Consider the following 26,655-nt stretch of genomic DNA (forward strand, 5'->3'; position numbering starts at 1 on the left):
TTTCTTTCTTTTTTCTTGGGAGGAGGGGGGAGGGGGGTTTCGCTGAGGATGGTCTGGTGGAGAGAAAGGAAAAGGACAGGCGTCGCTAACCGTGTTAGGGAGATGGAGCGTTGGCCGTACGTGTTCGAGTTGTTCTTCTGTTTTCTCTTGTCTGCCCACGCCTACCGATTTGGTTGTGCGGATGGGCAAATTTTGTTGTAACGATTGGGGGGTTGTTGTGCCTTGGATTCCGCGGGTAGAGAGCAGGGCTGAAACACGCTGAGGAGTCGAAGTGTTCGACCTCGAGGACTTGGCTGAGGATGCTCACGATTGCTGGGGTTCCAATTTGCGGAGGCCGTTGGCCAAGCTCTGCACCTCACCGGGGTCTTCGTCAGCCGGGGGGAACAGAGCGACAGGGGAAGGTGGATCCAAGCCACGGGCTAGTTACGGGTTTGTTGCGGGAAGAGGAGCATGCTCGAGTAACTAACTCATCCTTACTCCGTACAACTGCTCCGTAAAAATTCACTGTGTGTGGTACGAAGTACTTCGTATTTTGGATGGAATACCTGAATGGCCTGGAGGAAATCGAAGAGGTTACAAAAAGCCGCGCTCTCGGAATGAGCATTTCTAGACCGTCAACACTACCAAATGCGGAAGAGAGAAGTCGGGATGCGACAGGGTCTGCTGCCCTGGGGTCTGATGTCGCAGCCCAGGCAGGATGGTTATCGCGTGGGACCGCGATCGAGACTGTCTGCCGACCACGACTGGGCCAAGCACCACTTCAGGCAAGCTTGGCCGGATTCATCATGGCTGTGCAGGTCTCGCCCGATACGACAGGGTCCCTGCCATTGTGGGATCCACGGCCACATATCCGTATGGGCTCGTAGGTTTGCCGCTGTCTACACTACTGTGTTAATCCCCATCCTTTGTCTGATAGCGACATCATACATAAGAAAAAGAAAGCTACCCAGTACGGATTACAGGACCGCAAGTACACTAGACCATCGACAATTGTGGATGAGGATTGCTGCACTTTGCTGTAACGTTATGAGTGGAGGTTTTCAGGAGCCTGCACTAGCTCCACAAGGCGTTTCGGGCGACCATCACAGTATGAAGTACGAAATAACTATGCTTCTTGCAGGCACGGGGTGGTTTTCGCAAACAATTTACACTATCCATAACTAGCGTTCCCGTCTTCCGCAGCCCAACACTAACTACCCACTACCTTACCAGGACATTAGGTTCCAATTGACTCTGAAACTGTTTATCGTGCAGGTCAAGTCACAGAGGTTCGACTACCCTGACCATTCAGCCTGCGGAATCTCTTTTTTGAAGCTGAAACCACGTGGGCGTATTGGCCCAGCCGATGCATGTATGGATGTGCTTGTATACTCCGTACATAGGTCTGTACGGATACATAGGGCATATTCCATAGTTGCGCCGTTAACGTTAGTTATTCGCCTTGTCACTTCACTTTCGGAATCGAGCCCCTGCTTCGGAACTTCAAGCACTGGGCAGGGTATTCGATCACACTTCCGAGCAGCAAGTCTCCAAGCTCGTGTAAAAAAAACGCGGCCATCCTTCTTGCCAAGTCCAACTTCATACGGGATATGTCAGACCAATCATCAACCCCGTTCTTGAACCTCTGCCGAAATGCGGCCTCAGAGAGTCAGCAAGGTTGAAGCCTGAAGAACTGCGGGTCTGGGCAGACCAAGTGGGCCACGGCCACGGCTACGTTTTTTTGTTTTGGGATACGCGGAGCAACAAGTAATCCGTAGTTTTTCGTGGGCGTGCAGTCGTAGTTCACCATCGCTCTCCATGCACCACATGCACCACAGGCCAGCTTCCGTGAGAAGGCGACAACAAGACATTGAAGGCTGCTCTAGGTCAGCATCGCTTGCTCACCAAATATCACTCTATAAGTAACGTAAGATAATTCCTGGACGATCGTGATAAATCGACATCACGGAGTACGATGAGCCCAGAAGGTCGATCAGGACAAGGCTTTGATAAGGCTCTCCAGTTACAGCAGATCGGCGATCGCGGCTGGAGTGTAGCTAGCGGTCGATCCGCCCGCGCTTTGCTGAGGTTGGCTCGGCCAGTGGCGTGTTTCTTCACTTGTTTTTCCTTTTTTTTCTTTTCCTTTCTTTTTTTTTTTTGGATCTTTGAAGAGAATGAACCTCAGAATAATGCGAGCAATATACGGATTACTTTGACAGTAGCGTTGAATCAGAGAGAAGCGTGTTCAAGAACGCGATCGAGTCTGTTCTAGTTGATGGTTCGAAGTCTTTTAAGAGCGATCGCTCGGTCGCCGGCGGCATGGGCCAGTACAGTTCGGTCGAACTCTGGATAGTTTATCTTCTACACTACTAAGACGGCCGCGTAGAAAATAAGAAACGAGTGGAAAGGAAGACCGGGAAGAGACATGGAAAATGATTGTTATGTCTATCGGAATGAAGCCTTTGTCTATCGTACTACGGAGAAAGGGAGATACGGTTAGTACCTCGGATGCTTACTTGGACATATGGACCTACTCAAGGCGAGTAAGGTAACCTACTTGTACCTACCTTAGCCAATCCGGAGGGAGAGTTGCGTACAGGCATGAATGATATCGATCTTTTGAACCTGTGTTTGTCGGTGCTTATGTAAAGAACGCAGAGAGCACCCGGGGCTAAGGTATTGCACTGTTCGTTACATGCGCCCGCAGCACGGCCCTGCAGCTTCCAGCGGAGAACCTTGCGGGGCATTTTTGCTGCCTCTGACGCTAACAACAGCAGCATTGCCCATCACCTTTGCCCGCCAAGCTTTCCAGTCTGGACCAGGCCTTTTTCCTTGAGCAGTTTCTTCTTTCGGGCCGTAACGTAACTAACAGACGCGCCGTTATTAGCGACACCTTACGCGGCTAACTAAACCTACACTCGTCCCCTACACCCCGTCGCATTCACCCCACCGCGACGCCAGAACCGCGATGGCGACGGAACCCGGCGACGACATTCTGATCAAGGCTGCGGCGGATGGTTCTATGGACTAGTGAGTATTTGTTTTCGCCTTGCCCGCCGTAGGCGCCCGTTGCGGCGAGCAATGATGAATGGGAGCTGACATTTTCGATGCGACCTCCAGTTCGGCCTGGCCAGAGCTGCTCCCGACCGTTCTGGCGCGAATTGAAAAAGTGAAACCCCGACCTGCTTCTGCCTAGGTACCTACTTGGTCAACGAGGCTGACCTGGGCCGGCTCTGGCCTTGCCATCATTGCAGATCGCACACACCGAGTTTCCCATCCCCGCCATCCCGCCGACGCCGACGTCAAACCAACCTGCGAGACCTCCCTCCCCACGCTTCCTCGCCCCGCTCCCTTCCTCGGACCCCTTTGAGGCCACAAATCAAGCAGAAGCATCGTCATCACAAGGGACAAATAAGGAGAATGTCGGCCCGTCCTCCCCAGCAGCCTCTAGGGGTGCCTCGTTGGCGACAGCATCGAGCGGCCCGGCTCAACAGCAGCCCGCAGCTCCTGCCGCCCTCCCAAAGCCCATAGCCGATATGCTTGATGAGATTCTAACCGTCTTGCGCACCGACTTCTCTCAATACCCGCCACACACGATACAGAGACTCGCCGAGTTGGTGCTCCGCCCGCGGCAGCACTACCGCCACCTGGTGCCGTATCTACATGCCCTCGATCGTGTCGTCCACGTAACCAGCGGCGCCAATATATATCCCCTTCCACCGGCGATCCCTGACGTGGGTGCCATGTCTCTGCTGGCGAACGGTGCCGGTGGCAGCGGCACAGGCGATCTCTCCAACGCCACCGTGGCGGCGAGCGCCCTCGGCTCGGATGAGGCACTGGGTGGTGCTCTGTTAACGCCGATTCCGTGGCTGGCTGGCACGGCAAACGGAAGCGATAGCGACGAGGACAGCGACGCGGGCGGCTCATCCCCGCTGTCGACGAACGGGAACCCGGCCCAGCAGCTCGAGCTCCAGCAGCAGCAGCAGCAGCAGCAGCAACAACAACAACAACAACAGAAACAGAAACAACAACAGAGGCAGAACGGCCACCTTGACGGCCGGGTTCTAACGGAGAGCACAGAGACCATAGAGGGACCCAACGGTATCGGGAGCATCGAGACCGTCTCGATCTCGGTGAACGGCATCCCGTCCACCGGCGCCGGCGCCGGCGTTGCCCTGGTCACCCAGCGCAGCGTCACCCAGGGCGAGCTGCTGCGCCAGGAACAGCGCGCCGGCCTCGTGCCGCTGAACCAGCTCAACAGGCAACAACGCCAGGCGTCGATCCAAGCACAGCACGGTGCGGGCGGCACGGCAGCCGAAGACGCCACCATGACCGAAGGCGCGGACGAGGACGAGGACGAGGACGAGGGCGACGAAGAAGAAGAGGTCCCACACGCGCGCGGACCGCAAGAGATTGGTCTTGCCGACACGGGCCCCCAGAGCGCCGCGACGGCGAGCTACATCGCCGGCGCCGGCGGCAGCCCGATGGACGTGCAGGGGATCGACGTGGCCGCCGCAGTCGGGCGGAGGGTGCAGTCGCCCCCGAGCCAGCAAGAACGGGGCAACCGCGCCAGCGGCAGTCCCGAAGGAAGCGAGATCGTCCCCCGCAGCCCCAAGCGCGAGGCGGGCGAGCACCCGGAACCGGCGTCCCCGGCGAAGCGGAGAAAGGAGGGCGAACAGCCCCCTGCCTCGGCAAGCAAGGGCCAGGGCCGAGATCAAGGGGGGGGAGCTGCAGAGCAGCAGCAGCAGCAGCAGCAGCAGCAGCATTCTGGCCAGGGCACCGGCCGCACTCTCTCGGACGAGCCCGAGGCCAAAGCCGACCCGAACCGTGACGCGGAGGGGGACGTCCTCCTCCATGATGCCGGCGATGGCGCACGCGAAGAGGAGCCGCTGGCGGCTACGGGGGATACCACCACCACCGTTGGGGCTTCGAGAACGGCGGATGGCCCCGCCGCAGCCACTCCGGAGGCGGATGGTGGAAAGCCGTCGACGGCGAAACAAGGCGATCCCGAGTCGGGCACCGAAAAGAAACAGGCCGGCGGCTAGTGCTGCCCGCTGTTTTGCTGGATGAGGCGGCGCAGATAGCAGCTACTACTTGACTGGGTCCAGATAGTTTAGATTTCTCTCGATCCGCCTCTCTCGCTGGCTTAGGGAGTGAGGAGTGAGGCCTCTCTCTTCTGTCCACGGTTGAGGTCCATCGCCGGAGCAAGCGTAGGCAATAGCCAATGCCAATGATGGACGTTGGGATTGTCGAGCGATGCTATCTATGGCTTTTTTTTTTTAAAAAAAAAAAATTTCTAGTGCAGTGTTATATGAGGTCCAGTGAAGGCTTCTTGGTAACTACAGAGAGAGCGGATCGGGGTTTCCGACAGGTTGGCACAGCTGGGGGGGAATATGCTTCAGGGCGCGGCCGGTTGCATCAATCATGTTAGAACTTAAAATTGAGTGCCTCGACGGTCATGAAGCGACGAAGACGGGATATCCTATTTATTCTTCAAGGTATTTTCTCCGCAGCTAAGTCCCCTGAAGACACATGCACCCTTTTTTCGTGTCTCAACCCACACCCCGTCTTGTCGTAGATGCCGACCTCGCCTTCTCTCTTGATTCTCTGGTACATTCGGCATTCAGCATAGCAAACATAAAGAAAGAAAAGAAAAGAAAAGAAAAAAAGAAACCAAAACACCCCCGTCATTCGGCCTTAGCCTTGCCTCTCTTACTCCATGATCCTCGTGATACTCTCCCGGACGATAACGCTGTTCTGCTTCTCGTCCCTCTTGACGCGGTAGAAATCGTCGCAGAAGTCGCTGCACTGCATGTGCTTCAGGAACTCCTCGTCGTGCGTGATGACAATGATCTGCAGGTTGCCCTGGGAGCGGCGAGCCTTGATGATGCCGTGCAGGCTCTCGGCCAGGCTGCGGATGTTGTCGCTGTCGAGATTGGTGGTGGGCTCGTCAAGGGCGATGAGGCCGCAGTTGACGCCGAACGACTCGGCCAGCGCGAGCCGGATGATGATGCTGGCCAGCACCTTCTGGCCCGCGCTGCACCGGCCGCGCATGTCCATCTCGGTGTCGCCCTTGACCATGGACACGCGGTAGTTGTAGTTGCGCTTGCCGGCCCCCGATCCCGTGCCGGCCTCGACGTCGGACCGGATCTGGATCGTGTCGATGTCGGTGCCCTGGTATGTGCTCTGCCACAGCTCGCCAATGGTGCGGTTGATCTCCTCCATCTTCAGAGAGTGGTAGCGCATGATGGCGTGGTCCAGGGCGGCAGTGCCGCGGCCGAGGTCCTCGATGGCCGCCTTGGTCGTCTCGACCTTGATGTGGGACTCTTTGTACTTGGCCTTGGCGTCCTTGAGCTCGAGCGTGTACTCCTCGTCGAGCCGGCTGAACTCGTCATCCTTGGTCGTCAGCGAGCCGACGAGACGTTCGCGATCGGCCGTGAGCTTGCTGCGGCGCGTCTCGAGGTAGCGGGCTTCCTGGATGAGGCGGTCGTAGTCCTCTTGGGCGTTGCGAGATTTGAGCTCGGCAATCTCTTCCTCGAGCGCTTTGCACTCGCGGAGGTTCTTGCGGTACGTCAGATTGTCGGCAATGTTTCGCTTCTTGGCGTCGCTGTTGTCGATCTCCTTGTTCAGCTTGTTGATCTGCACCGTCAGATCTTTCATCTCGCTCTCGATGCTAGCGATGGCGGCCTCTAAGCTGGCAATGGCGCGTTGGTTCGAGGCCAGATTGGAAGGGCCGCCGCGGTCGAGATACTCCTGGATCTCGGTGTTGACCATCTTGAGCTCGCTCAGCGTGGTGGCGATGCTATCTCGCTCCTCCGCGACCTTCTGCTCCTTGGCCCGCCCTTGCTGGCGGACTTCCTCGAGAGCGGCGCGTGCGCTCGCAATCTCCGGCTCGAGCAGCTCGAGTTCCTTGTCGGCCTCCTGGACCGATTCTCGTAGACGGTTCTGCTCCTCCTTGAACCTCCGAATCGACTCCTGGAGGCTCCTTTTCCGATCCAGTTTCTGAGCGGCATCGCTGATCTTGTGGCGAAGCTCGAGCCTCTCGACTTCGAGCTGCGAGGCCAGATCCTTCAAGCGCTGCCTGTCTGTGGTGAGCTTACCGAGCTTGGCCTGGGCATTTCGGATCTGCTCGGCGCAAGCGGTCTGTTCCTCATTGATCTCGTCCGGGCTCCGCATCGCGATGGTTGACGACTTCTGCGACCTCTCCACCTGTCTTTCGGCCTCCATAATATCTTTGTGTGTCTGGGATATCTTGAGGACATTCTTGCCCAGCGCGTCCACCTCCTGCCGCTTATCTTCCGCCTCTCTAAAGGCGAGGTCCTGGTCTTCCAGGCGGCGGACCAGCTCGTCCCTCTGGGAGGAAAGCAAGTCGACCTCCTTGACCAGGGGTGGCAACTCGGCCTCCAGCCGCCGGTAGCTGTCGTATTGAGCGCGCACGGACTTGAGAATTCTGATCTGCTCCGTGAAGTGGACCTGGTCCTCCATCAGCTCTTGCTTGTCCTCGTCGTTGAGCTTCTTTGCTATCTTCTCCAAGAGCCTTGATTTCGCGGCGGGCTGGTCCTTGAAATCGCGCTCGCAATAGTAGCATTTGTTGAACCGCACGGCCCGGTCCTTGATGCTTGCGTAGTGCTTCTTCATCTCGTCGTACAACTTCAGATCCGTCTCGGTTTGGCTTAGTTCGGCCTCGATGGCCTCCAATTCCTTCGTGTAGTCCTCGATAGGCGGCGATTCTGGATTTCGGACGTCTTTTAGGGCTTTCGTGACCGCGCGTTTGCAGTTCTCCCTGTCCGCGGAGAGTTTGGCGTGCCGCTCGCGGGCGCTGGAGAGCTTGTACTCGACCTGCTTCAGCTCCTGCTGCGTGGCGTCCTTTCGCTTCCTGCACCCGTCCACAACCTCGTTCTGGCGCTTGAGTGCGCTCTGGAAGTCTGCCTCGAGAGTCTCCGGCTGCCAGTCGTCTCCGACCAGGGCGGAGAGCTGTTCACTCCACGTCTTTTTGAGGATCTCCAACTCTCGTTGGCGTTCGCTCAGTTGTTTCTTCCGCAGGTCGAGCTGGGCTCGCTCGGATGCAAGCCTCGTGCACTCGACGAGCTCGCGGCCGAGCTTGGCCGACTGGGCTTCGAGGTTCCAGATGTCGTCGTTGACCGTCTTGATCTGCGCGTCCAAGTCTGATGCTTGTTCCTCCGCCTTGGCTGTCTCAATCCTGGCCTCGAGCTCTTTCATCTCGGCCCGAAGCATGGCCTCTGCTCCTTCGTCAATGTCCAGGCTGCTCAGCTCGCCCTGGGTGATGGCCGATTCCTTGCCGACCGCGATGATGCGCTGCTTCGCCGATGTTCTATCTCGAATAAGCGACGACTTCCGGGTCTCGTGCTCCGTGATGACGGCAGACTTCTTGTCGAGCTCCTCGGCATTGTCGCGCTGGAGGCGTTCCAACTCTCGCTTCTTGTCGTTCAAGCTCTTCTGGATCCGTTCGTAAAACGCGGCTATCCTCCCGTCATCCAAGTCTCCATCGTAGCCCCGAATCTCGTGCCGAGTAGCAGCCTCGTGGATCATGCGCTCCCGGGTGACGAGCTGGCGCTCGTACTTGTCCTTGTCGGATTGGTGCTTGCCCTGCTCGGAAGCCTTGACGGTGTGTTGCTCTCGGGCCGATTTGAGTTCGTCCTGAAGCTGGTGGAACTGCGCGGCTTTCCTGTCCCTGTCGGCCACGATTCTTTCAATCGTCTGCTCGTACTCGTCCAGAGTATTCTTCAAGACCTGATCCGTCTCGGACGACTCCTCGATGCGGCTGCGCAGCTCCCGAATCGCCTCTCTCTTGTACTCGAGCTTCTCGGTTTTTGTCTGAAGATCATTCACGATCCTCAAGAAGCTGTTCGCCTGTTCGTGCTTGGCCTTGATTCGGGCCTCCTCCTCGTCCATCTGCCTCGTCAGCTCCTTGTACTTCTCTTGCCCTTCGGCGATCTCCCGGGTCAGCTGCGCCATCAGCTTGTTGACCTTGTCCGCCCTCTCCTTGTTCGCCTTGTCCTGGGCCTCCTGCAACTTGAGCTCCCGCAGCTCCTCGCCCTTCTTCTTGCGGAGGACTTTGAGGTTGTCGATGACCTTGGTGTACTTCATGGCCTCGAAGATCTCGTCGAAGCGCTTCTTGAGGGCGGCGGGCTCGCTCATTGGCCACAGCGAGTCTTCCTGGTGGCAGAAGATGACGGTGTCCAGGATCGCCGGGGATACGCCGAGCTTCTCGGGGACGAGCTTGTCCAGCTCTGCGACCCGGGTGGAGATGACATGCCGCTCTCCGTTGTTGCGCAGCAGCAAGCTCCCCTCCAATGTCTTCTGCGATCTTACGTTCTTCTTCACCAGAAGCTGGACGTTGCGCGTGACGACGTAGGACTCGCCGACGGTCGATCGGAACGATACTTTGACTTGGGCGCGGACGTCCTTCTCGCCGGCGAGGGTCGGGTCGTGAATGAAGGCGCCACCCTTACTGTTGGGCGGGAGCTCGCCGGTGGTGGCATACTTGAGGCATTCAATGATGGTCTACCCGGCGCATGCAACGTCAGCTACGGCCGGGCCCTAATCCAACTAGACGAGAACCCACTGTCTTCCCCGAACCGTTGTAGCCGACGATCAAGGTCAGCGGACTGTTAAAGGCGATGGTTTCTTGGTGCTGAGGCCCGAAGGAGCGCACACCGAGAATGGATAGCTTCTCTACCCTCGACATTGCGATGCTGCAGGGCGAACGAGGCCTAAGCCGGGACACCACGAAGCTATTCCATGTAGTTCTAGTACTCTTAAGAGCCTAGAGGTCGTCGCTTCTTCTTCTTCTTCTTTTTTTTTTTTTTTTTTTTTTTTTTAATACAAGATTGTCCGAAGCTGATCTCTTTGGATATCGGGATTGATCGACGACCGGACGGAGACTGGTCGGAACAGAAGCATAAGGTTGTCGGTAGCGGCGCTTCCGTATCTGCCGTCGTCAATGTCGACCCGGAAGAAACGCGGACTGTCGCGGTGTTAAAATGGAGGCAGGAAGCGCGGGAGTGTTGCTGTCGCGTCTTCACGTGGGCCAGGCAGCAAGTGCCAAGCGTCCGGATGGGAGAAGGGGCCACCTAGATCGGGAATTGCAGCATCTTGCGCACGTAGTAACGATCCCGAGTCAGTTATAGTTAGAGAGGTGTGTGGATCGCACTTTGAACTGATTTTAAGTGCTATGCCTTCGTATGTAATCCGTACATAGTATACTACGTATGGAAAGGTATTCATTCTTACTATGCAAGCACATACTCGAATCATGCCTAACGCTAGCAACAACAATACGATTACATGCAAGATGTGAGGTGTTCTGTACTCCGTACTTTACATAAACTGCCTTCCCCCTCTAGAGGTCTTGCCCGCCATCCAAAATATTCCGTACTCCGTGCTACATGCCATACCGAGACTCTTTCATGCTTTCCGGCCATCCAGCACCTCCCAGATGTGAAATAAAGGCCAACCAGCAGCAGTAGCCCGGTTGAAGCAACAGGGATAAGATAAATGGAATGAGGAACTGAACACTGCAGTTTGCGAATCAATCCATGTAAACAGACATTTACCCGCGAACCAAAAACAACCTCTTAAAAACAAACCGCGATATTAAAACCAGGCAACGTCCCTGCTCGTCATATTTCGCCTCACTCCGATTTCATTGCGGCGCTCTTCTTGCGGGATTGCCCATAGTACCATTGCTTATGCGAACTGAGATGAATGTGTGCCCGGTCATCCCGACGACTTTACCCACCCGAGCGCCGTTGTATTACAAGAGCAATATATTGCGTTTGAACAAGAGGGAAAGAGAGAAAAAGAAAGTCGAGGGGAAAAAAAAAACTCCTTTGCGAGAGAGAAAAACACGGCAGGTATCGTTCCGTTCCCCATCCCAACACAAAGACATATCGAAACAAGACGTGCAGAGCTGCGAGATGCAACGGCTGGCTGTGTCCCATCTGGTGCAGCCTTCTCCCTCCCCACCTCCATGGCGTGACTTGGTCGGATTCCTCGGCCCCTCTCAACGTTCCTGTCATACCCGACACCGCTGAAAGCCTTCAACGCCCTCCGTTGTGACTCTTGTTCGGTGGAACAACCGGCAACATGGCCCGATAAGCGAGGGGTGGGGGAGATCTGATACATGCAAAGGGATACATGGCCTTTTGTTGGTCCCTCCCCCCCCCCCCCCCCCCCCCAAAAACCACCAAGGTCACCAAGGTCGACCAGTACCGTAAGCTTAGCTCATCTCGCCGGCCCTAGCCTTCCCTCTCCTCCTGAAAAAGTCCATAACTTTCCTCGCCGGACCGCTGCTCCCCGAGTGGTCATGTCCGCGAGCATACGCATCCGTCTCCCAAGCGTCGACGAACCGCTTGTTCTTCTGCAACACGCCGCGGCCGGTCTTAGTTCCGCCAGCGACCCGCCGCGAGTCATAGCCCGCTTCTTGCCCTAGGTGTGAGAGCGGAGGAAGTTGCGGCGCAGACCCTGCCGGGCGGCGCACGTTGTCCACCGACGCGTCCGAGCCGTCGCTCAACATCGTGGCCGGAATGAACCCCTGACTAGCAGACGGCTGCCCGAACCCGTTGGAGTCGTACTGCTGATAACGCCCGTATAAGTCGGCCGACATGCGCGGTTCATGAAGCTGTGCGTACATGCCATCCAAAGTGGACGCTTCGACGTGCTGGTCTCCGCCGACGTCTTGCTCCCCGTAATGCCCATGCTGGTCGTCACCGGTTGTTGGCGGTTCCTGGATGGGCAGGTCCTGTTGCGAGTCGAGCTGCGGGTTGGTGTCCTCTTTGCCAATGCCGATCGCCTTGAGCGAGAAGGACGCCGGGATGAACGAAAAACGCCTTGCATGCTTCTCGTGGGACTTTTGGGAGCCCGCGAGGCTGCCCGACGTCTTCTTGCCAAGGCCGATAGAGAAGGACCTTCTCGAGCGCTTCGAGTCCATTGACTGCCGGGCTTCGTCCCCCCCCGCGAGGGTGTTGTTCATGCTGATAGGCGGGTATTTCTTGCCCTTCTCCCCGCCCGCTTGCTGCTCCGCCCGTTTGCGGCCTCTGCCGCCAAACAACGACCCGCTCCGGCCAAAGAGCTTGCCGCCGATCTCGCCTATCGTGCTGGATCGCTTGTGACCCTTGACCTCGCCGCCCTGGGCGCTGCTGATGCCGGCTCCAGTTGTCTCGGAAGGGAAGCCAGAGAGACGAGCAAATTTGGACGGCTGGCTGATGCTCGGCCGCCCGAATTCCCGAGTCTGGGGTTGCGATGCTGAGGTAGGGATTCCGTAGCTGCTCCCACTCCTCTGTGGCTGCTGAATTCTCCCCTGGGCATTCGTATCGGCGACTTCGGGAGGCACCGGCTGGCTGTACGAGGATCTCTTGCCAGCCCCTGGGCCTCTTGAGCCGGCCGACTGCAGAGAGCCCTCGGTTGAGGGCCTGTTGGTTGAGGAACCGAGAACCGTCGACGGAGGGGGGCCCTCGCGTCCAGTCCGGATGGCGGGCGGGGGCGCCGCGGCGGGGGCGGGGGCGAGGGCGGGGGCGGCAGAGTTCGCGTTGTGATGGGTGCTCGGCGGCTTCCTTGATGCGACAGGCGTCTTCCCGTACGGGTCTGCCCCAGTCGAGATACTTTGAGGAGGCAAAGGCTTCTCCTTGGGTGACGACAACGAGCCGGCGTCTGCAATGTCAGCATCGCCTCGGGTCCCCGACGCGGCACCGGCACGGCTGGTCGACGCTTGAGTGCCCGACGGTTCGCCGCGCTGCGTGGCCGTACTCGGGGCGACGTATTCCACCTGCACCGTGCGGCGCTTGTTATCTCTTTGCTGCTTGGCATACGCGGCAGCCTCGGCATCGGAATCGATAGTGCCCTGCTTGCTGAGGAGACCACCAAATGCGGGCGAGACGGCCGTCTTTCTTGACGACTCGCGCACCGATGCGCTTCGGGCGAGGGTGGGGATATCGTCGTCTTCCGGGGGCACCGTAGTGTTTTGGATGTCCTTGGGACTCGTCGTGCTCGACGTGATGAACTCGACGACATGGGCGTACTCGCTTAGCCAGCTGTGACGGGCGACTTCGAACAGGTCGGCCCTCTTACGCGGGTTCGGAACGAGGATCCTCCGCAAGAGATCGCGCGCGTGAGGGGTGACATACTCGGGAAAGGTGAGCGGGGTGTTTACAATGTACTTATAAAGGAGGTTGATGTTGTCCCCTTCGGGGTTTGCTGGGTCGTCGTCGAACGGGAGATAGCCGGCCAACATTGCGTACTGAGAGGCAGGGCGCCGGCATCAGTACATCGGAATTGTCCGCACCGCTTATAGCCGGGTCAACTTACCAGAATGACACCGCAGCTCCACACATCGACCTTCCGTCCGGTGTAGAGCGAGTCGCTCACTACGAGCTCCGGTGCCGCGTAGCAGGGGCTGCCGCAGCTGGTCTGCATCAAGTCGCCTTTTCGCGTGCCGTTCGGCTTGATCTTGTCCAGCCCCATGCGCTTGACGAATTCGCGATCCGTCAGGTTCATCTCCTCCTCCTCGGTCAGCTCCTCGTTCGGGTCGAACGTGTTGGCGAAACCGAAATCCGTGATGATGATGTTGCGGTTGCGGTCGAGCAGGAGGTTCTCCAGCTTCAGGTCGCGGTGCACTATACCCTTCTTGTGCAAGTACCCGACTCCGGAGACGAGCTGGGCGAACAAGCGCCGCGCAGCGTTGTCCTTGAGGTACCGGTGATTCAGGATGTAGTCGAAGAGCTCGCCGCCGGAGGCGTATTCGAGCACGATTCCGTAGTGCCTATCCGACTCCTCCATCTTGTGGAGCCGGACGATGTTCGGATGGGTTAACTGTTTCAGGATGGCTACCTCGCGCATGATCTTGGCCATGCGCGTAGGGTTGTTGCCCACTTGGTCCTTCTTGATGAGTTTGATGGCGACCTGAGGCGGGCTTCGTTAGTCTGGGCAGCGTGGGGGTGCTGGGTGCGAGAAACAGCGAAACGTACCTGCACGCCTCCTTCTTGCTTCCAGCCGAGTTTGACTTTGCCAAACTCTCCCTCGCCAATGGTATTTCCCAGGATGAACTCGCCAAACTTGGTCTGCTTCTCCCGCCTGGAGTGGTCATGGCGACTTCTTCCGCCTCGCCTGGTCTCGTCTGCCGGGTCAGCGGTGGCGACGACGGGGGGCGGGGCCGCATCTTCGTCTTGATCGTCTGTGGACTGGTGCTGTGGTTGAGCCAAGGCCATGCGCTGCTTCTCTCGCTCAATGTCGACTTCGGGTTGGGATATCAAGATGCTATTCAGGATCTCACTCGTCTCCCTCGACGGCCCGCTCGTCGAGTGCGAGTTGTTCGGGGGCGGCGAGCGAGCTTGCGCGGTCGACGACGGGTTCTGACGGGCGTCGCGGGTGCCGCTCGTGCCATTTGTGCCGTTTGTGCCGTATTGGTCGTGCGGCGGTTGGTTTCGCCGGCTGCGGGAGCCCTGATCGGGTGATTCTATCCTGCCATTCGCGTCGCGGCTGGAATCGGCGTAGGTTCGGCGGTGCGGGTCAGCGAGGCGCTCGGTCGGCTGGGCGCGTCGGGAGCTCGACGTCCGCGGAGGGACGGCGGCAGGCATGTTCCGCCCTCGATCCGCGAATTGTAGGTCGGGTGAACCGGTCGCCGAGGCCGCAGAAAGTGAGACGGGCGAAGCGACTGCGGCGGCTCGGGAGCTCATTGTAGAGTTGGAGCCTTGTCAAACGTGGTCGTCGGCGCTAGGTCTGCGAAGGAGAAGTCGGGAGAACGATGCCGGTAGTGTTCCCGATGGCTGCTGATTTGCATGATAGTCGGGGCCCGTCCCGTGTCGGAAGTGGCTAGCCCGGCAGACGGGAGCTCTGTTATCGGATGCTAGGGGTGCCGGTTTTGGGGGCCGGAGTGCTGAGCAATATTCGACTCCGCAGATGCGCAGAGGATGCCGGGAGCAAAGTGCGTAGAGCGCTCTACGGGGTGCTTTTTCCCGGTGTCCGGGCGAGTGTGATAAGACGAAGAAGCAGGGTGATTGGGCGGGCGGGCTGAAGGGGAGCCTTGCCCAGTGCAAGCGCCGACTTTTTTTGTAGGGCGATGCAGCGCCCGTGAAGCTCCGTCCGAGGCTGTTTGCGTGCGTAGGAAGAAAGATGGAAAAGAACGCCGAGCGCGATTGGCCGTATAAGCTATCAATGGACCAATTCGACTCTCATTGTGCACTGCGATTCGGTGCCGAGGAATCTATGCTGATTGACTGATCCGCCCCGTCGTCAGGCGTAAACGCGCAGATGCGATGGCGAGGTGGTAACGTCGAGGTTGTGGGAGCGCGACGTGCTAAGAACCCTGCGCAGTAGGTCAACCAAAACCATGCAAAGAGACGCAGCCCCGAGGGTAGGCCGTGTTTACTTGCGCCGCAACCCGCAAGACAATGCGCCCTGGAAAAAAAAAAAAAGCTCGGGGGCGGACTCGGGACACGGCAGAGTCTTGGAAGTCGGCGGGTTGCCCTGTGCTCCGTGCGGATCGATCTCCCGTCGCGCGACGGTGGAGAGGGGGGAGAGGAGGGTGGGGAGAGGGGAGGGGGGATGAAGAGGGCGGTGTGGTGAGGTGCTGGGAACGAAAGGGTCGAGCAGCTGGGATCGGAGAGAGCCAATGGGTCTGTTGTCTATGCGGGCGATGTTTTGGCGCTCCATCCAACGCTGCCCGTTTCCAAACTGGGGCTGGACGTGCCTACCTATCCTGGTCCTCCTCTGTTGCACACCTGCTTTGTTGGCCAACTTATGCCGCGAGGCGTACGCTAGTTGAACACCCTACGAAGTACAAACGTAGTACAGTAATCCGTACATTCAAACACAAGCAGTACTTGTAAGTTCGGTAGGAAGTTGGACAGTTAACTGTTGACGTATGAAGTGTACAGCACGATTAAAATTTCGGGCCCCCCAGTTCCAGGGCGTCGCGTTGCTCCAGGCCGCGTCGAGAAGCGGTTGGTTACTTGGTGCGTTTGTGGGCAAAAATGCTCTGCTGGTCAGACGCGTCCCGGGCCTAGACCTGTTTCTTCCTGAGACCCTTTAATTTTCCACTTCACGCGCTTGACTAAGAACAAGCTATTGTGTCTTGCACGTTGGCAAACCTGGAGCTGTGTCGCGTCGTCGTCGTCAACAAGCATTGGCCTGTCTCGCGGCGTTACAAATCAAACTAGAGCTCGGGGAATGCAAGAAGCCATCTGATCACACGTGATCCCCAACGGCCCTCTCTACCTCAGTACTAGCTACTGCGTATTTCGAAAATATCCAGTTCGTCCACAACCGCCATCCTCGGACCGACCAAGCTCGCAGCGGCGAATTGATCTCAATCAAACAGCCTGCAGCCTAACCTCAACGGCCTGCATCTCGGGTCAACATCACATCACTATCACGCTGCGTTGCCCAGTCATTCCTCTTCATGGAACCCGGAAGCAGTCCTCTCGTCTGGTATCTGGGAAATTTATGCGGCGTCGATTGGATCTTGTAGAAGCAGGAACTTGTTTCGTGTTTCCTGGTGCAATGCCAAGCAGCCATTCAACCGGTACTGTGCGTGCTGACCCTACACCACACTAATACGTAGTGGTAGTCCGTACAAAAGGCCCTATGCGGATATTCCGCTAGCGGCTCCGTGCCTGAGCTAAGGGGGATGCGGGATTCCTGAAGGGTGGGTCCAGGAGTCTTTGCTCGCAATGCAGTGGGACCGTTCGGGCTTTCAACAAGAAGGGAAACAGCCCACTTCCAACACGAGTACTTGTAGGAAACGAGCCCAAGTTACCTCGAGAAAAAGGGCGAAGATGCGCATTAACTACAGCAGGAGCTTGGGTCTTGAACATGAACAATTCCTCGAGCGGTGAGTGGTTTGGTACTGTAAGTCGGTCAGGAGAAAAATTTCCCGTTCCGGAAGTGCTAGAAGGAACCTTTCCTCACATGTTCGGAGTAAATAGTTTGGCAGTAGCTAATTCGTAGTTACTTCCTGAACCAATGTTAAAGGATTATGTATCGAACCAGCAAGCGGAGGAGAGTAGGAGAGTAGGGAGTAGTCGAAGACGTCGCGCGAAGGCATTGACGTCGGAGATGAAGTGCATATCGGAGACACAGGGATCAGCAAGCTTACGGGCATCCCCACGACGATCCAAAACCAGCAACGCCGTCGACTTGTCGACAGCTCCCAGGATCCTAACAGGGTAACCGTCGTCAGTCTCGGGACTGCGGCTGATCTACCAGCGGGGTCCCCTTGCCTGGAAGAGACAGCACGGGAATTCCAGAAGCAAGGCACGTATGAACATCAGGTACGGAATAACTACTTACTACTCGTGCACTACTGCGTACATGCAAATGCATTACGCGCAACAGGACAACTTCCCATCATCCGATAACTAGTTTGCATGGCGACCCGGGATAGTTACACCTGCATTAGTTAGTCTGTCCGCCTTGCCCATCACAGCAGGTTCAGGACCGAACGCCCAAAAACCGGGATAACCGAACGGCAATGACAGGGGCAGCGCCCGGTACCTCTTTCGTCCCTTGCAGCAGCAACACTAGCATGCATACAACCACTGTGGCCGCCAAACCCCCAAGTCCCCTCTGGAGCAGAAGCCAGTGGCCGCACACCCCCAAATTTGACGCCGAATTAGATAGAGCCAGCAAGAAGCTCAGCATACATTCAACACTCAATAGAAGCCTACTCCCAATACATTGCGCGCGTATAGATAGCTATATACTTTAAGATACGTAGATTCTGACTATGTTACCTAATTGATAGTACGGGCAATACTCGTAGAGATATTGATAACAATGTAGTTTTTAGGCTTTGTAAAGGTCTAAAACATTTCTCGGCATTTTTTAGCATCTTTCTGACGAAATAGTAGGTATTACTTAACTATTAATATCTCTAGACGTATTGCCTATATTATTAATTGGGTAGTATAGTTAGAATCTACGTATCTTGAAGTATATAGCTATCTATATACCTGTTACGCGTATGTAGGGGGAGGGCTAGTATTGGGTGTTGAACTCCCCTGATTTCTGGCTCGAGCCGTATTTGAACGGGGTGTGTAGGCCTAAAAACTGCACAAGAGGACTTGGCGTTTGGCGGCCACAGCAGCAGCAGATGCACACGTACCAGGTTAAAATGTGGCCTGTAATCCGTGCTGGACATACACTAGTGCATGGAATACGCTCGCTCGAGGAACAAGATCTCGCAAACAAGAAATCGAGCACTTGTTGAATATCCAATGCACAGTTTCACCTCATAAATTACCGTCGCATGTATGTCCCGTAACTATCCGTCTGCCTGTCAACGGCCAGACACGGATAAGTCTACCGATGGCTAATTCGGGACAGGCATCACTAAAACGGCCACCATGGCTCCCTCGAAGCTGATGACCGACAATCCTCCAATTGTCCTCTGTGGTCATGTCGATGGCAAAAAGCCCGCGTTATAGTAACTAAAAGCAACTTTGTGAAAACAATTCAAAGTTTGCAGAACAAGCGATAGTCGAAGTACTTATTCCGTATCTCTAGTATGCTTGACACTTGCTGCGAACGCGCTTGTCTCACCCAGCTACATGCATGAAACCCGAAATGATCCAGTGGCGCCAAATATAGGGGCGTATCACCAAGAAAATCAAGAAAATAAGCAAGAAAAACGAAGAAGAAAAAGCAAAAAAAAGGTCAATAAGAGGTAGCACAGGAGTACCTCATCTATAGCTTGATGGTGATGTCGCGCATGTCTAGCCCGACGGCAACGCTGGTCAAAATAGCCATATACCCAAGCAAGATGCCCATGGTCCCGAGCCTGCCTACATCCAGCGTGGGCACCGTCATGTTGACCAGCCCCGTCAATAGATTGGCCAGCAGGAAGATGAGCAGACCGTTGCGGTTATACGCCCTCAGCACGCGGCTCGTCGCCGTCTCGTAGGCTTCCCTCTCCGACTTGACGTCCTGCGCCCTGTAGAAACCCGGGAAGAGGAACACGTCGACGAGACAAAAGGCCAACACGAGAGTGCTGTTGAATGCGACAACCCACAGGATGTAAGGCAGGTTCGCCAGCCTCCGGGACACCGTCAGCCCCGCGCCGTATTTGTAGTTGGTGCAGAGGAGGTAGAGGATCATCCAAACGACCGACCACCCGGCTAGGGTGACTACGAGCGTGGTGCGCTTGGAGCGGGTCGTCCAAATCCCGCCCCGGGGGCTGAAGGTTCTCGGCAAGACGAGCATTCCCATGTCCTGACCGGCGAGGAAGATGGCGAGGTACCCCCAGAAGCTGAAGATGCCCTCCCTGTTCATCGAGAGGAGATCGGTTCGCGGCGCGGTGAGCACGTAGGCCTTCAGCCCTGTGCTTTCCAGAGCAGCCTGGTACGAGATGCCGAGAAGGAGGGCTAGGCCAGCATATGACGGCACCAGCTTGAGCGCCGCCTGAAACAGGGCCACAAAAGGCGGCAAGAATCCCAAAGTAAAGAAGAAGTTCCAGTGCACTCCATACTCGGTAACATGCTCAGCATAATCCAGGCCCTTCACGCTGAGCAGCCTCACGACTCCCAGAGCAAGGAGTGGCACAGAGTGCCGCAGCGACCGCATCAGCCGAGTGCCCAGGGATGTCGGTTTGCCGTCGGCGCGCTCCTTGAGGACGGCCCGGGAGGCGACGATGCCGGCGGAGAAGACGAAGGACCCGACGCCCATGTCCATCAGAGAAGTGCCCCAGGTTTCCACCTTTGCGAACCGGCGAGGAAACAGGCGAAAGTCGACGGCGAGGATGCATATGCAGGTGACGACCAGCATGTTGCCGCGGTAGTGGGTCAGGAAGGGCTTGGTGGACACGACACCGGGCGGGCCCGGTGATGTCTTGGACTGGGCATTGGGCGGCAGCTGGGGTTTCTTCCTGCGCGCCGAGGGGCTGTCGGCGAAGCCGAGATACACCAGCGCGGCGGGCAACAGAAGGAGGATATTGAGGAGGAGAGGCACGCTCGAGTAGAGCGTGACTGAGAGCAGGAGAGCGCCTACATTGAGGAGGAAGTCGACGGCAAAGGGCAGTGCACTGTACTGCTTGAAGAAGTCCTGCCGGGTCTGCAGGACGGACCACAGAAGCGAGACAACCTGGGACAATTAGTTGATCAGCGACGTGTGGTCATGATGGCTTCGTGTGATAAATTCCGTCCGACAGCTCATACCGGTGCCACGGCGCAGACTTGAGCAATCTCTGCGACTGATCCTCCAGTAAGGTTCGAGACAAAGTCCTCCTTCAGCTGCTTATAGCTCGGCGCTTGCCCTGCTTCCGCCAGGTCGTTGGCCAGATTGTTGGCCAGGCTTGCCATGGTCCAAAATGAGAGGGAGGAAATGAATTGGGGAGGGATTAGAGATAGGGGCCCAGGCGTGTGTCAAAGAGAAAGATTGGTGGCCAATCTTCTAAAACATGTTCCCAATGGTAAGCAGTCCGGCAGCACGGATCTTGGGATAAGGAAGGAAGGTGTCGGAACCCGGCAGAAAGGATCTTGAATGAGAAGTGATGGTGGAGTTTCCGGATGCTAGCTCTGGCGATGCCAGCTTGCGGCTTCCTGGCGAGAGGAAATCGCTGGTCCCCAAGGTGGCCAGTTCAGCCAATGACAAACCTCGGAGATTCCCAGGCTGCCCAGACCCCCAGAGCCACTGCCCGTCACATTCCAGACATTGGCAGGCTCCTCCCATGTGCTTTCACCCCATCTTAGGTATACAAGTACGGATTACATAGTAGGTACTACCTACCATATTCGCTTGAGAAATGCTCTACCCTCCGAACATAAATTTTTTCCCACCTCATGCTGTGAGCTAGATCAAGGCTCGGGTAAAAGCGATACAAGCTCCCCCGACAGCTTTCTTTTTACTACAACCCTCGACCTGCACTACCGGCAACTACAAAGGCTAGGAAATCTAGGTGAACTCGGTCATTCCGGACCTCGGCTCCGAAGTTCAGAATGTTGCAAACAGATTTTTGCCAGTGGCGCTTTCTTTGTTCGCCAGCCCGGGCTATGCCGGGAGACTGCACATCACAGAGGCCGTGATGACGCCCTGGGAGTGTGGCATACGATTGCTAAAAGTCCTGCAGGTCGTCTTTGTCTGCCCGCAGACTGATGGTTCGCCCAGACCTTTGTCTTGCGCCGCTGCTTCTGCTTGACTCACCGAGGCCTGCTTTTAGGGCGGCATTCGCTCATCGACCGGGGAAAGGAGGTGATACAAAAGCAGCATAGCAACCCGGGCTGTGCCGCCGACCTCGTCGTCGCCGGCATGTTACCCCAAACACCTCGGAGATCCTGCCCGACACCAACAAGGTTGTTCACCACTGCACCAAACCAGACTGTGGCAAGAGTCATCTGAGAGAAGGACAGAACGATGCCCAGCAACTCCGGCATGGAGACACAAACTCGAGCCCGGCCCGAGTTGCCTCCGGTCCTGACTGGCCGCGGCGATCGTCGCGACCAGGAACTTTCCTGCCCCAGGACCATGCCGGATTCGGCAACAAACCCTCTCTACTCTTCTTCGTTGACCTTGCCCAGCCCCTTATACCCAGCGTCGCCCAGCTATGATCACATTATGAGAGCGCACGAGCGAGCTCTTGTGGACAGGCTGGGCCGGCTGGACCACCGTGGGAGGCGCGAATCCCAGCAGTCACCAACTACGGCCCGCCCACTATCGCCCATCTCTGAGCAGCATGCCTTGAGCGCTCGACACCCAACTACCAGCTCGCCCTTGCCTCGCTCTCCAGCGCCATCGCCGCGATCTCCCGGCTTCCTGCAGAGCCCGGAAACCCAAACCATCGCGTCCCAGACAAGAGAGATACTGCTCAATGGCGTGCCCGGTCAGCTATCGCAACAAACGCTGACATCCGCCAGCCCTGCTGATGGCCACCGCCAGTCGCTGGCACCAGCGCTTGCGAATGGGCGATGCAACAGCCAACAAGCCCGGGAAGCCTTGCGCAATTGGGGCCACCTCTACCTTGATAACGGCCCCATCGCTGACTGCTTCGTGGCGGCCGTTGCGCTTCGGAGGCACAGCGACAACTTCTCGACCGATCAGGCAACCGCAGTAACAGAACAGCCGTCCGGTGGCGGGAGCAAGGTCACGATCCGTGCGCTCGTGAAACCGTGCGCGCCGAATCGAAAGCCGTTCCTGCTTCGGCGAGAGTTCGACATGGATAGCCTCAGGGCGACAATCCCGGAGCCGTCGGCCGTGTCGGCAGGATCACAGAGGTCGTCCACTGAGATTACCAACGGGTGGCCCCTCCCCACGGGTCGGCGGCGCTCATCTACAGGAGAAAGCGCCAGATCCACGTTGGGGGTTGGCAAGTCCCCTGTTCGAAACACATATACAATGCCGATTCGTAAGCGCTTCCAGGGCTGCTATGACTACCTTATGGATAAGCACTAACGAAGCTTGCGCGACAGACAGAAAATATGCAATCGCCTTCTTCCCCGTCCTGGCCGCCCTCATATACTCGGGGCTTGTTGCTAAGGGTGACATAATCGATGTCCCTCTACCCCACCCAGAAGTATGGGCGAGGACGGTGGCATATGCTTACACTGGTCAGGAAGAGCTCACCGAAGCCATCAAGCAAAACATAATGTACTTGGGGGGTAAAGTGTGAAACACGAGGGCGGGGGTGTACGACATTGTTGTTCTGCTCTGCCGTCATCGCCCACCCGGCCTGGGGCGGCATCCTTGCTTTGACTCCTTGCCCGACCCTCACGTGTACGGGAATACATTTTGTAATGACCGGCTTTTTTCTGGACTTACGCAGTGGTTTTTTTTTTTTTTTTTTTTTTTTTTTTTTTTTTTTTTTTTTTTTTTTTTTTTTTTTTTTTTTTTTTTTTTTTTTTTGAAGCCGAAATACGTTCTGCCCAATAGTGAGAGCCCGCGTTTGCCTTTCCGTCCGCACAAGTCAAGCTGACCCGGCATGTCTGCTCCGTCTGTGTCAAGAGGTGTTCAAGTACCTTATGGCTTCCCTGCCAGACCCAGACTAGGATGCTCCTGGAAAGGCGTGCTTCTTGGAAAAGCCGCGGGCCTCCGCGGAGGCTCGTGGAAGTTACCTTAAGCTTTTCGCCCCCCCGATCCCTGATCTCCAGGTCGATGTCCCAAGTCGGCCATCCGGTCTCCAAAAGGTTGATCCTCCACGTCTCGGAGGAGCCAAGAACCTGAGTCAAGTCGATAGCCGAGGCGGCTTGGCCAGATCCATATCCCACAAATTCCCCTCATTCTAAAACCACAGGGACCCGCGCCCCTGCGCTGTGCTTATATCAGAATGAATGGGAGCGAATCACGGGCTTAGCCTGCGAATCCTCTACTTTCTCAGGCTTTTATTTATCGCCATGGACACCGTCCACCGTTGTGATTTCGCCGAATGCGAGATCGAGCGCGAAGCCGACCATTGGGCCTACCGTCATACTGCTGGAGCGGTAGTCAATTGAGAGAATCATCCCGATGAGCGGCGTTCCCAACCGCCGCCCTCCCCTGGTCGCCTCCCGCTCGGCCCCTGACATCTTCCGCCGGCCGATGGACCCGGCCCCAGCACCGCTGGTGTACATTAACGGTTGGCACGGCGTCGGAAAAGAGACGGTAGCCGAGTGTCTGACGCTTCTCCTGGGTAAGGACAAGTCTCTGCTCATTGATGTCCGCAGCGTCGGACGGGAGACTAGCGCCGGCGGCGATAACTGCTACCGCGACGCCGGACGCATGTCCAGACACAATTACCACCGTCGAGACGAGCACTGCCCACCCCTCTTGACTCCAGAGCATCCACGCTACCACTCTTTCGACCTCGACCCGGACGCCGACACGCTGGGTCCGCTGCCATCGTCACCTTCCTTCTCCTACTTCTCTTCCGCCCCTTCGGTCTACTCGTCGGCGACCTCCAGCTCCGGACCCATCTCTTCCGACACAACCTCAGCCACGCCCACCTTCCCGGCGTCAGCTGCGCGGCCCGCCATCAAGACCACCGCCACGTCTCCCGTCCCGATTTCTGTTACCGACCTCATGCCCGCTTCTGCCACCGTCATCCCACCCTCGACAAACCATGTCTCTTTTTGCCCAGTCCACTTCCCGACGATGATGACCAGGCCTCTCAACACCACTACCACCACCACCACCACCACCACAACAACAACAACAACAACAAACACCACAAACACCACAAACACCACAAACACCACAAACATCACCACCTCCCCGCTTCTTCCCAGCCTGCCCTTGACGTCCGAGACTGCAGCTCTCCCAACGGAGGAGGTTCTCCCCGTCCCGACACCCTGCAGCACCCAGAACCTCGCGGCCCTGCTGGCCTCCCCGGCGAACCGCCGGCGCATCGCCATCCTCCCGGCCTGCGCGCCCGACACCCCCGCGGGGCAGGCGGCGCTGCGCACCTTCGAGGCGGCGGCCGCCCGGGCGGGCCGGCCGTTCGCGGGCGTCGTGCTGCGGTGCGGCGAGGGCCCGCGTCGGCCGAGGAGGGGGACGATGCCGGCGAGGATGTCGTCGACGACTTCGACGCCCACGGCGGCGGCGGGTGGCGGTTATGGTGGGGGTGGTGGTCGTGGTTATGGTGGCTCGCGGGCGGGCGCGCTGGGTAGTTTGGACGGCGTCGTGCTGGCTTGGCCGTCGTCGTCGTCGTCACCACCACCACCACCACCACCAGCAGGAGGCGAGGCAGTGTCGGGCACGGAGGGACGGAGAGAAGACGACGACGGCAGTGGCGACCCCGGGAGGATGCGGTCGCGGAGCTCACCCAGCCCCGGTGCTGATGCCAGTGCTGGTGCCGGTGCTGGACCAGGGTTGGTTGAGAAGGAGGAGTGTCGGGCGCATAGGCACGCCCCCGAGCTGGCGAGGCCGGCCGGGCCCGGGTTGACGGTGGACGTCACATGCGTGCCGGCTTTCGAGGCGGCGCTGCAGATTGTCGAGTTCGTCAAGGGGTTGGAAGCGGAGCGGGAGGCCGAGCTGTACAAGGGCGGCGCCGCCGCCGCCGCGAGACCGGGGGACTAGGCGGGGATCGTCTGGTCGTCTGAGCGTGTGAGCGCGTGAACCGGAAGCGCGCAAAGGGGGGGGGGAGATTGGGAAGTTTCTTCTTACTCTCTAGTCCCCGCGCGCGCGGGGGCAGGATGGCGAGACGCGCTGCCTTATTATATCTCGTCCCACAGCAGAGCAGAGGCGAGGCGAGCCCAACGAAAGTCATGTTTAAGTGAGGGCAGGTGCCCCCCCCCCCCCTTTCCCCCCTGCTGGCAGCTCCGACTACCGAGGCAATGGCCGAAACGACGCACGCCGCTCGCCTGGCGAGTTCTATTGGTCTCCCTCTCACCGACCAGGGAAGCGAGACCAACCAGGCCTGCGAGCGAGCCACACCGGTGAGGGAGCCCATGCTGCCCTCCAAGAGATCACAAGACCAGCCTCCGAGAAAGGGGGGCGCCTGAGGGGGCGCCTGAGGGGGCGCCGATCAGCCGTTGCCCCGGCTATCTCGGCACCGCAGCCTTTTTTTTTCGTGTTTCACAGCCTTCTGCGGGAGAGGGACGGCCCGTCCGGAACGCACTTCTCGGCAGAGATGGGAGACACTACACTAAGCACGTGGCAGGCGAGCATGGGGATGGTTAGACCGGGTCTGGATTACCGGAATGTGTTAAGTTTGGTGGGATCCGTCCATGCCGGAGCGGTCTTCGGGTCCTTCTCCCGGCCGCTTAACTCTTCACCTTGGATCTGACCTCGTCAGTTCGGGACAACGGCGAGGTGAGGCCAGACCGTGCTCTGTCCCCCAAACTCGCTCGAACCACGACGTAAGGGGGTGGAAGAGCGATAGTCCATTATTCAGCCATGCAATGTGCGTACGCAGCACGTACGAGTATGTTGCCCTGACCCCCCGCGTACCCCCTTGCGAGCTGGCGACAGGTACGAAGCGCCCGAACAACGGTTTCGCATCGCCTCGGGAACGGCGGAAGAACATCCGCAGGACGGTATCTTGCAGATCTCCCCACGATCGGCGCCGGAACCTTCTTAAGAGTCCTCGTCACCCTTACACTGCGTGGTAGACGTGCAGTGGGGATCCAGGGGCGGAGAAAGAAGCCGGGGGTTGTAGGGGGCGTGTGGTTGGCCAGCCAGGGAATGGGTCACGATGCGCCCGGGTCTTTGCCAGACTACGGAACACAGCAACGGTTGAAACTCAGATGACGACGCACTGGCTCGGGAGGAGCTTGGGAGCTGTTTAACTATCAAGTATATTCACCTTGTTGGAGCCAGGATGGCTTGAGAAACTGGGAGTTCTACGGACGACGGATACGGACCCTGCTAGGCAGCTCGTGACCATGTCGTTCTGTTTGTATGATCCCCGTTGGCCGCCTGCCATTGTCCTGGAGGATGCGAGTGCCTGATCGTTTCTCAACAAGATTTTTTTCGGCTGATGGATGCCCTGGGCGCTGTCGTAGCATAGCACTTTTCACATCTCGTAGCCGGGAATCGGGATGTCACGTCTTCGGGTCGAAGGTACCTAACCTAGACTGAATCTGACTCGTTATCCACCATTGTCACCACAATCACCACAACATAATTGGCCTCTCATATACCCTCCGTGCTTGCCAACAAAAGAGGTGAATTGATCTACGGAAGGTCTAGCCCCTATTTTGCTCTCGTAATCACATCTACTCACTCTCTCCTTCCACGTCTTCCACCAAGGAACCT

At 57.5% G+C, this 26,655-nt stretch overlaps 5 protein-coding genes across 5 annotated transcripts; 3 read left to right on the forward strand and 2 right to left on the reverse strand.

The window, feature by feature from the left end:
* Nucleotides 1-3,067: 3,067 nt before the first annotated feature.
* P884DRAFT_211570 (uncharacterized protein) lies at nucleotides 3,068-5,024 on the forward strand (the record flags this gene model as incomplete). Its single annotated transcript, XM_069439100.1, has 2 exons — nucleotides 3,068-3,148; nucleotides 3,234-5,024. 2 exons carry the CDS (start codon nucleotides 3,068-3,070, stop codon nucleotides 5,022-5,024), a joined length of 1,872 nt encoding a protein of 623 aa, XP_069293679.1.
* Nucleotides 5,025-11,186: 6,162 nt separating this feature from the next.
* On the reverse strand, nucleotides 11,187-14,868 carry P884DRAFT_232149 (uncharacterized protein). Its single transcript, XM_069439843.1, has 3 exons — nucleotides 13,965-14,868; nucleotides 13,306-13,899; nucleotides 11,187-13,237 (listed from the first exon to the last, which is right to left on the reverse strand). The coding sequence occupies exons 1-3, from the start codon at nucleotides 14,670-14,672 to the stop codon at nucleotides 11,222-11,224; spliced, it is 3,318 nt and encodes a 1,105-aa protein (XP_069293680.1). The 5' UTR covers nucleotides 14,673-14,868; the 3' UTR covers nucleotides 11,187-11,221.
* A 3,606-nt stretch (nucleotides 14,869-18,474) lies between these two features.
* On the reverse strand, nucleotides 18,475-20,454 carry P884DRAFT_332720 (GWT1-domain-containing protein). The gene is made up of 2 exons (XM_069445806.1): nucleotides 20,148-20,454; nucleotides 18,475-20,073 (listed from the first exon to the last, which is right to left on the reverse strand). The coding sequence occupies exons 1-2, from the start codon at nucleotides 20,289-20,291 to the stop codon at nucleotides 18,682-18,684; spliced, it is 1,536 nt and encodes a 511-aa protein (XP_069293681.1). The 5' UTR covers nucleotides 20,292-20,454; the 3' UTR covers nucleotides 18,475-18,681.
* A 617-nt stretch (nucleotides 20,455-21,071) lies between these two features.
* On the forward strand, nucleotides 21,072-22,736 carry P884DRAFT_264824 (uncharacterized protein). Its single transcript, XM_069441887.1, has 2 exons — nucleotides 21,072-22,330; nucleotides 22,395-22,736. Exons 1-2 carry the CDS (start codon nucleotides 21,343-21,345, stop codon nucleotides 22,592-22,594), a joined length of 1,188 nt encoding a protein of 395 aa, XP_069293682.1. The 5' UTR covers nucleotides 21,072-21,342; the 3' UTR covers nucleotides 22,595-22,736.
* Nucleotides 22,737-23,427: 691 nt separating this feature from the next.
* P884DRAFT_303366 (uncharacterized protein) lies at nucleotides 23,428-24,975 on the forward strand (the record flags this gene model as incomplete). The annotated part of the gene is made up of 1 exon (XM_069445021.1): nucleotides 23,428-24,975. One exon carries the CDS (start codon nucleotides 23,428-23,430, stop codon nucleotides 24,973-24,975), a length of 1,548 nt encoding a protein of 515 aa, XP_069293683.1.
* Nucleotides 24,976-26,655: the final 1,680 nt, after the last annotated feature.

Source organism: Thermothelomyces heterothallicus (assembly GCF_042370625.1).
Source record: "Thermothelomyces heterothallicus CBS 202.75 unplaced genomic scaffold P884_scaffold_37, whole genome shotgun sequence".
Classification (NCBI taxonomy): domain Eukaryota; kingdom Fungi; phylum Ascomycota; class Sordariomycetes; order Sordariales; family Chaetomiaceae; genus Thermothelomyces; species Thermothelomyces heterothallicus.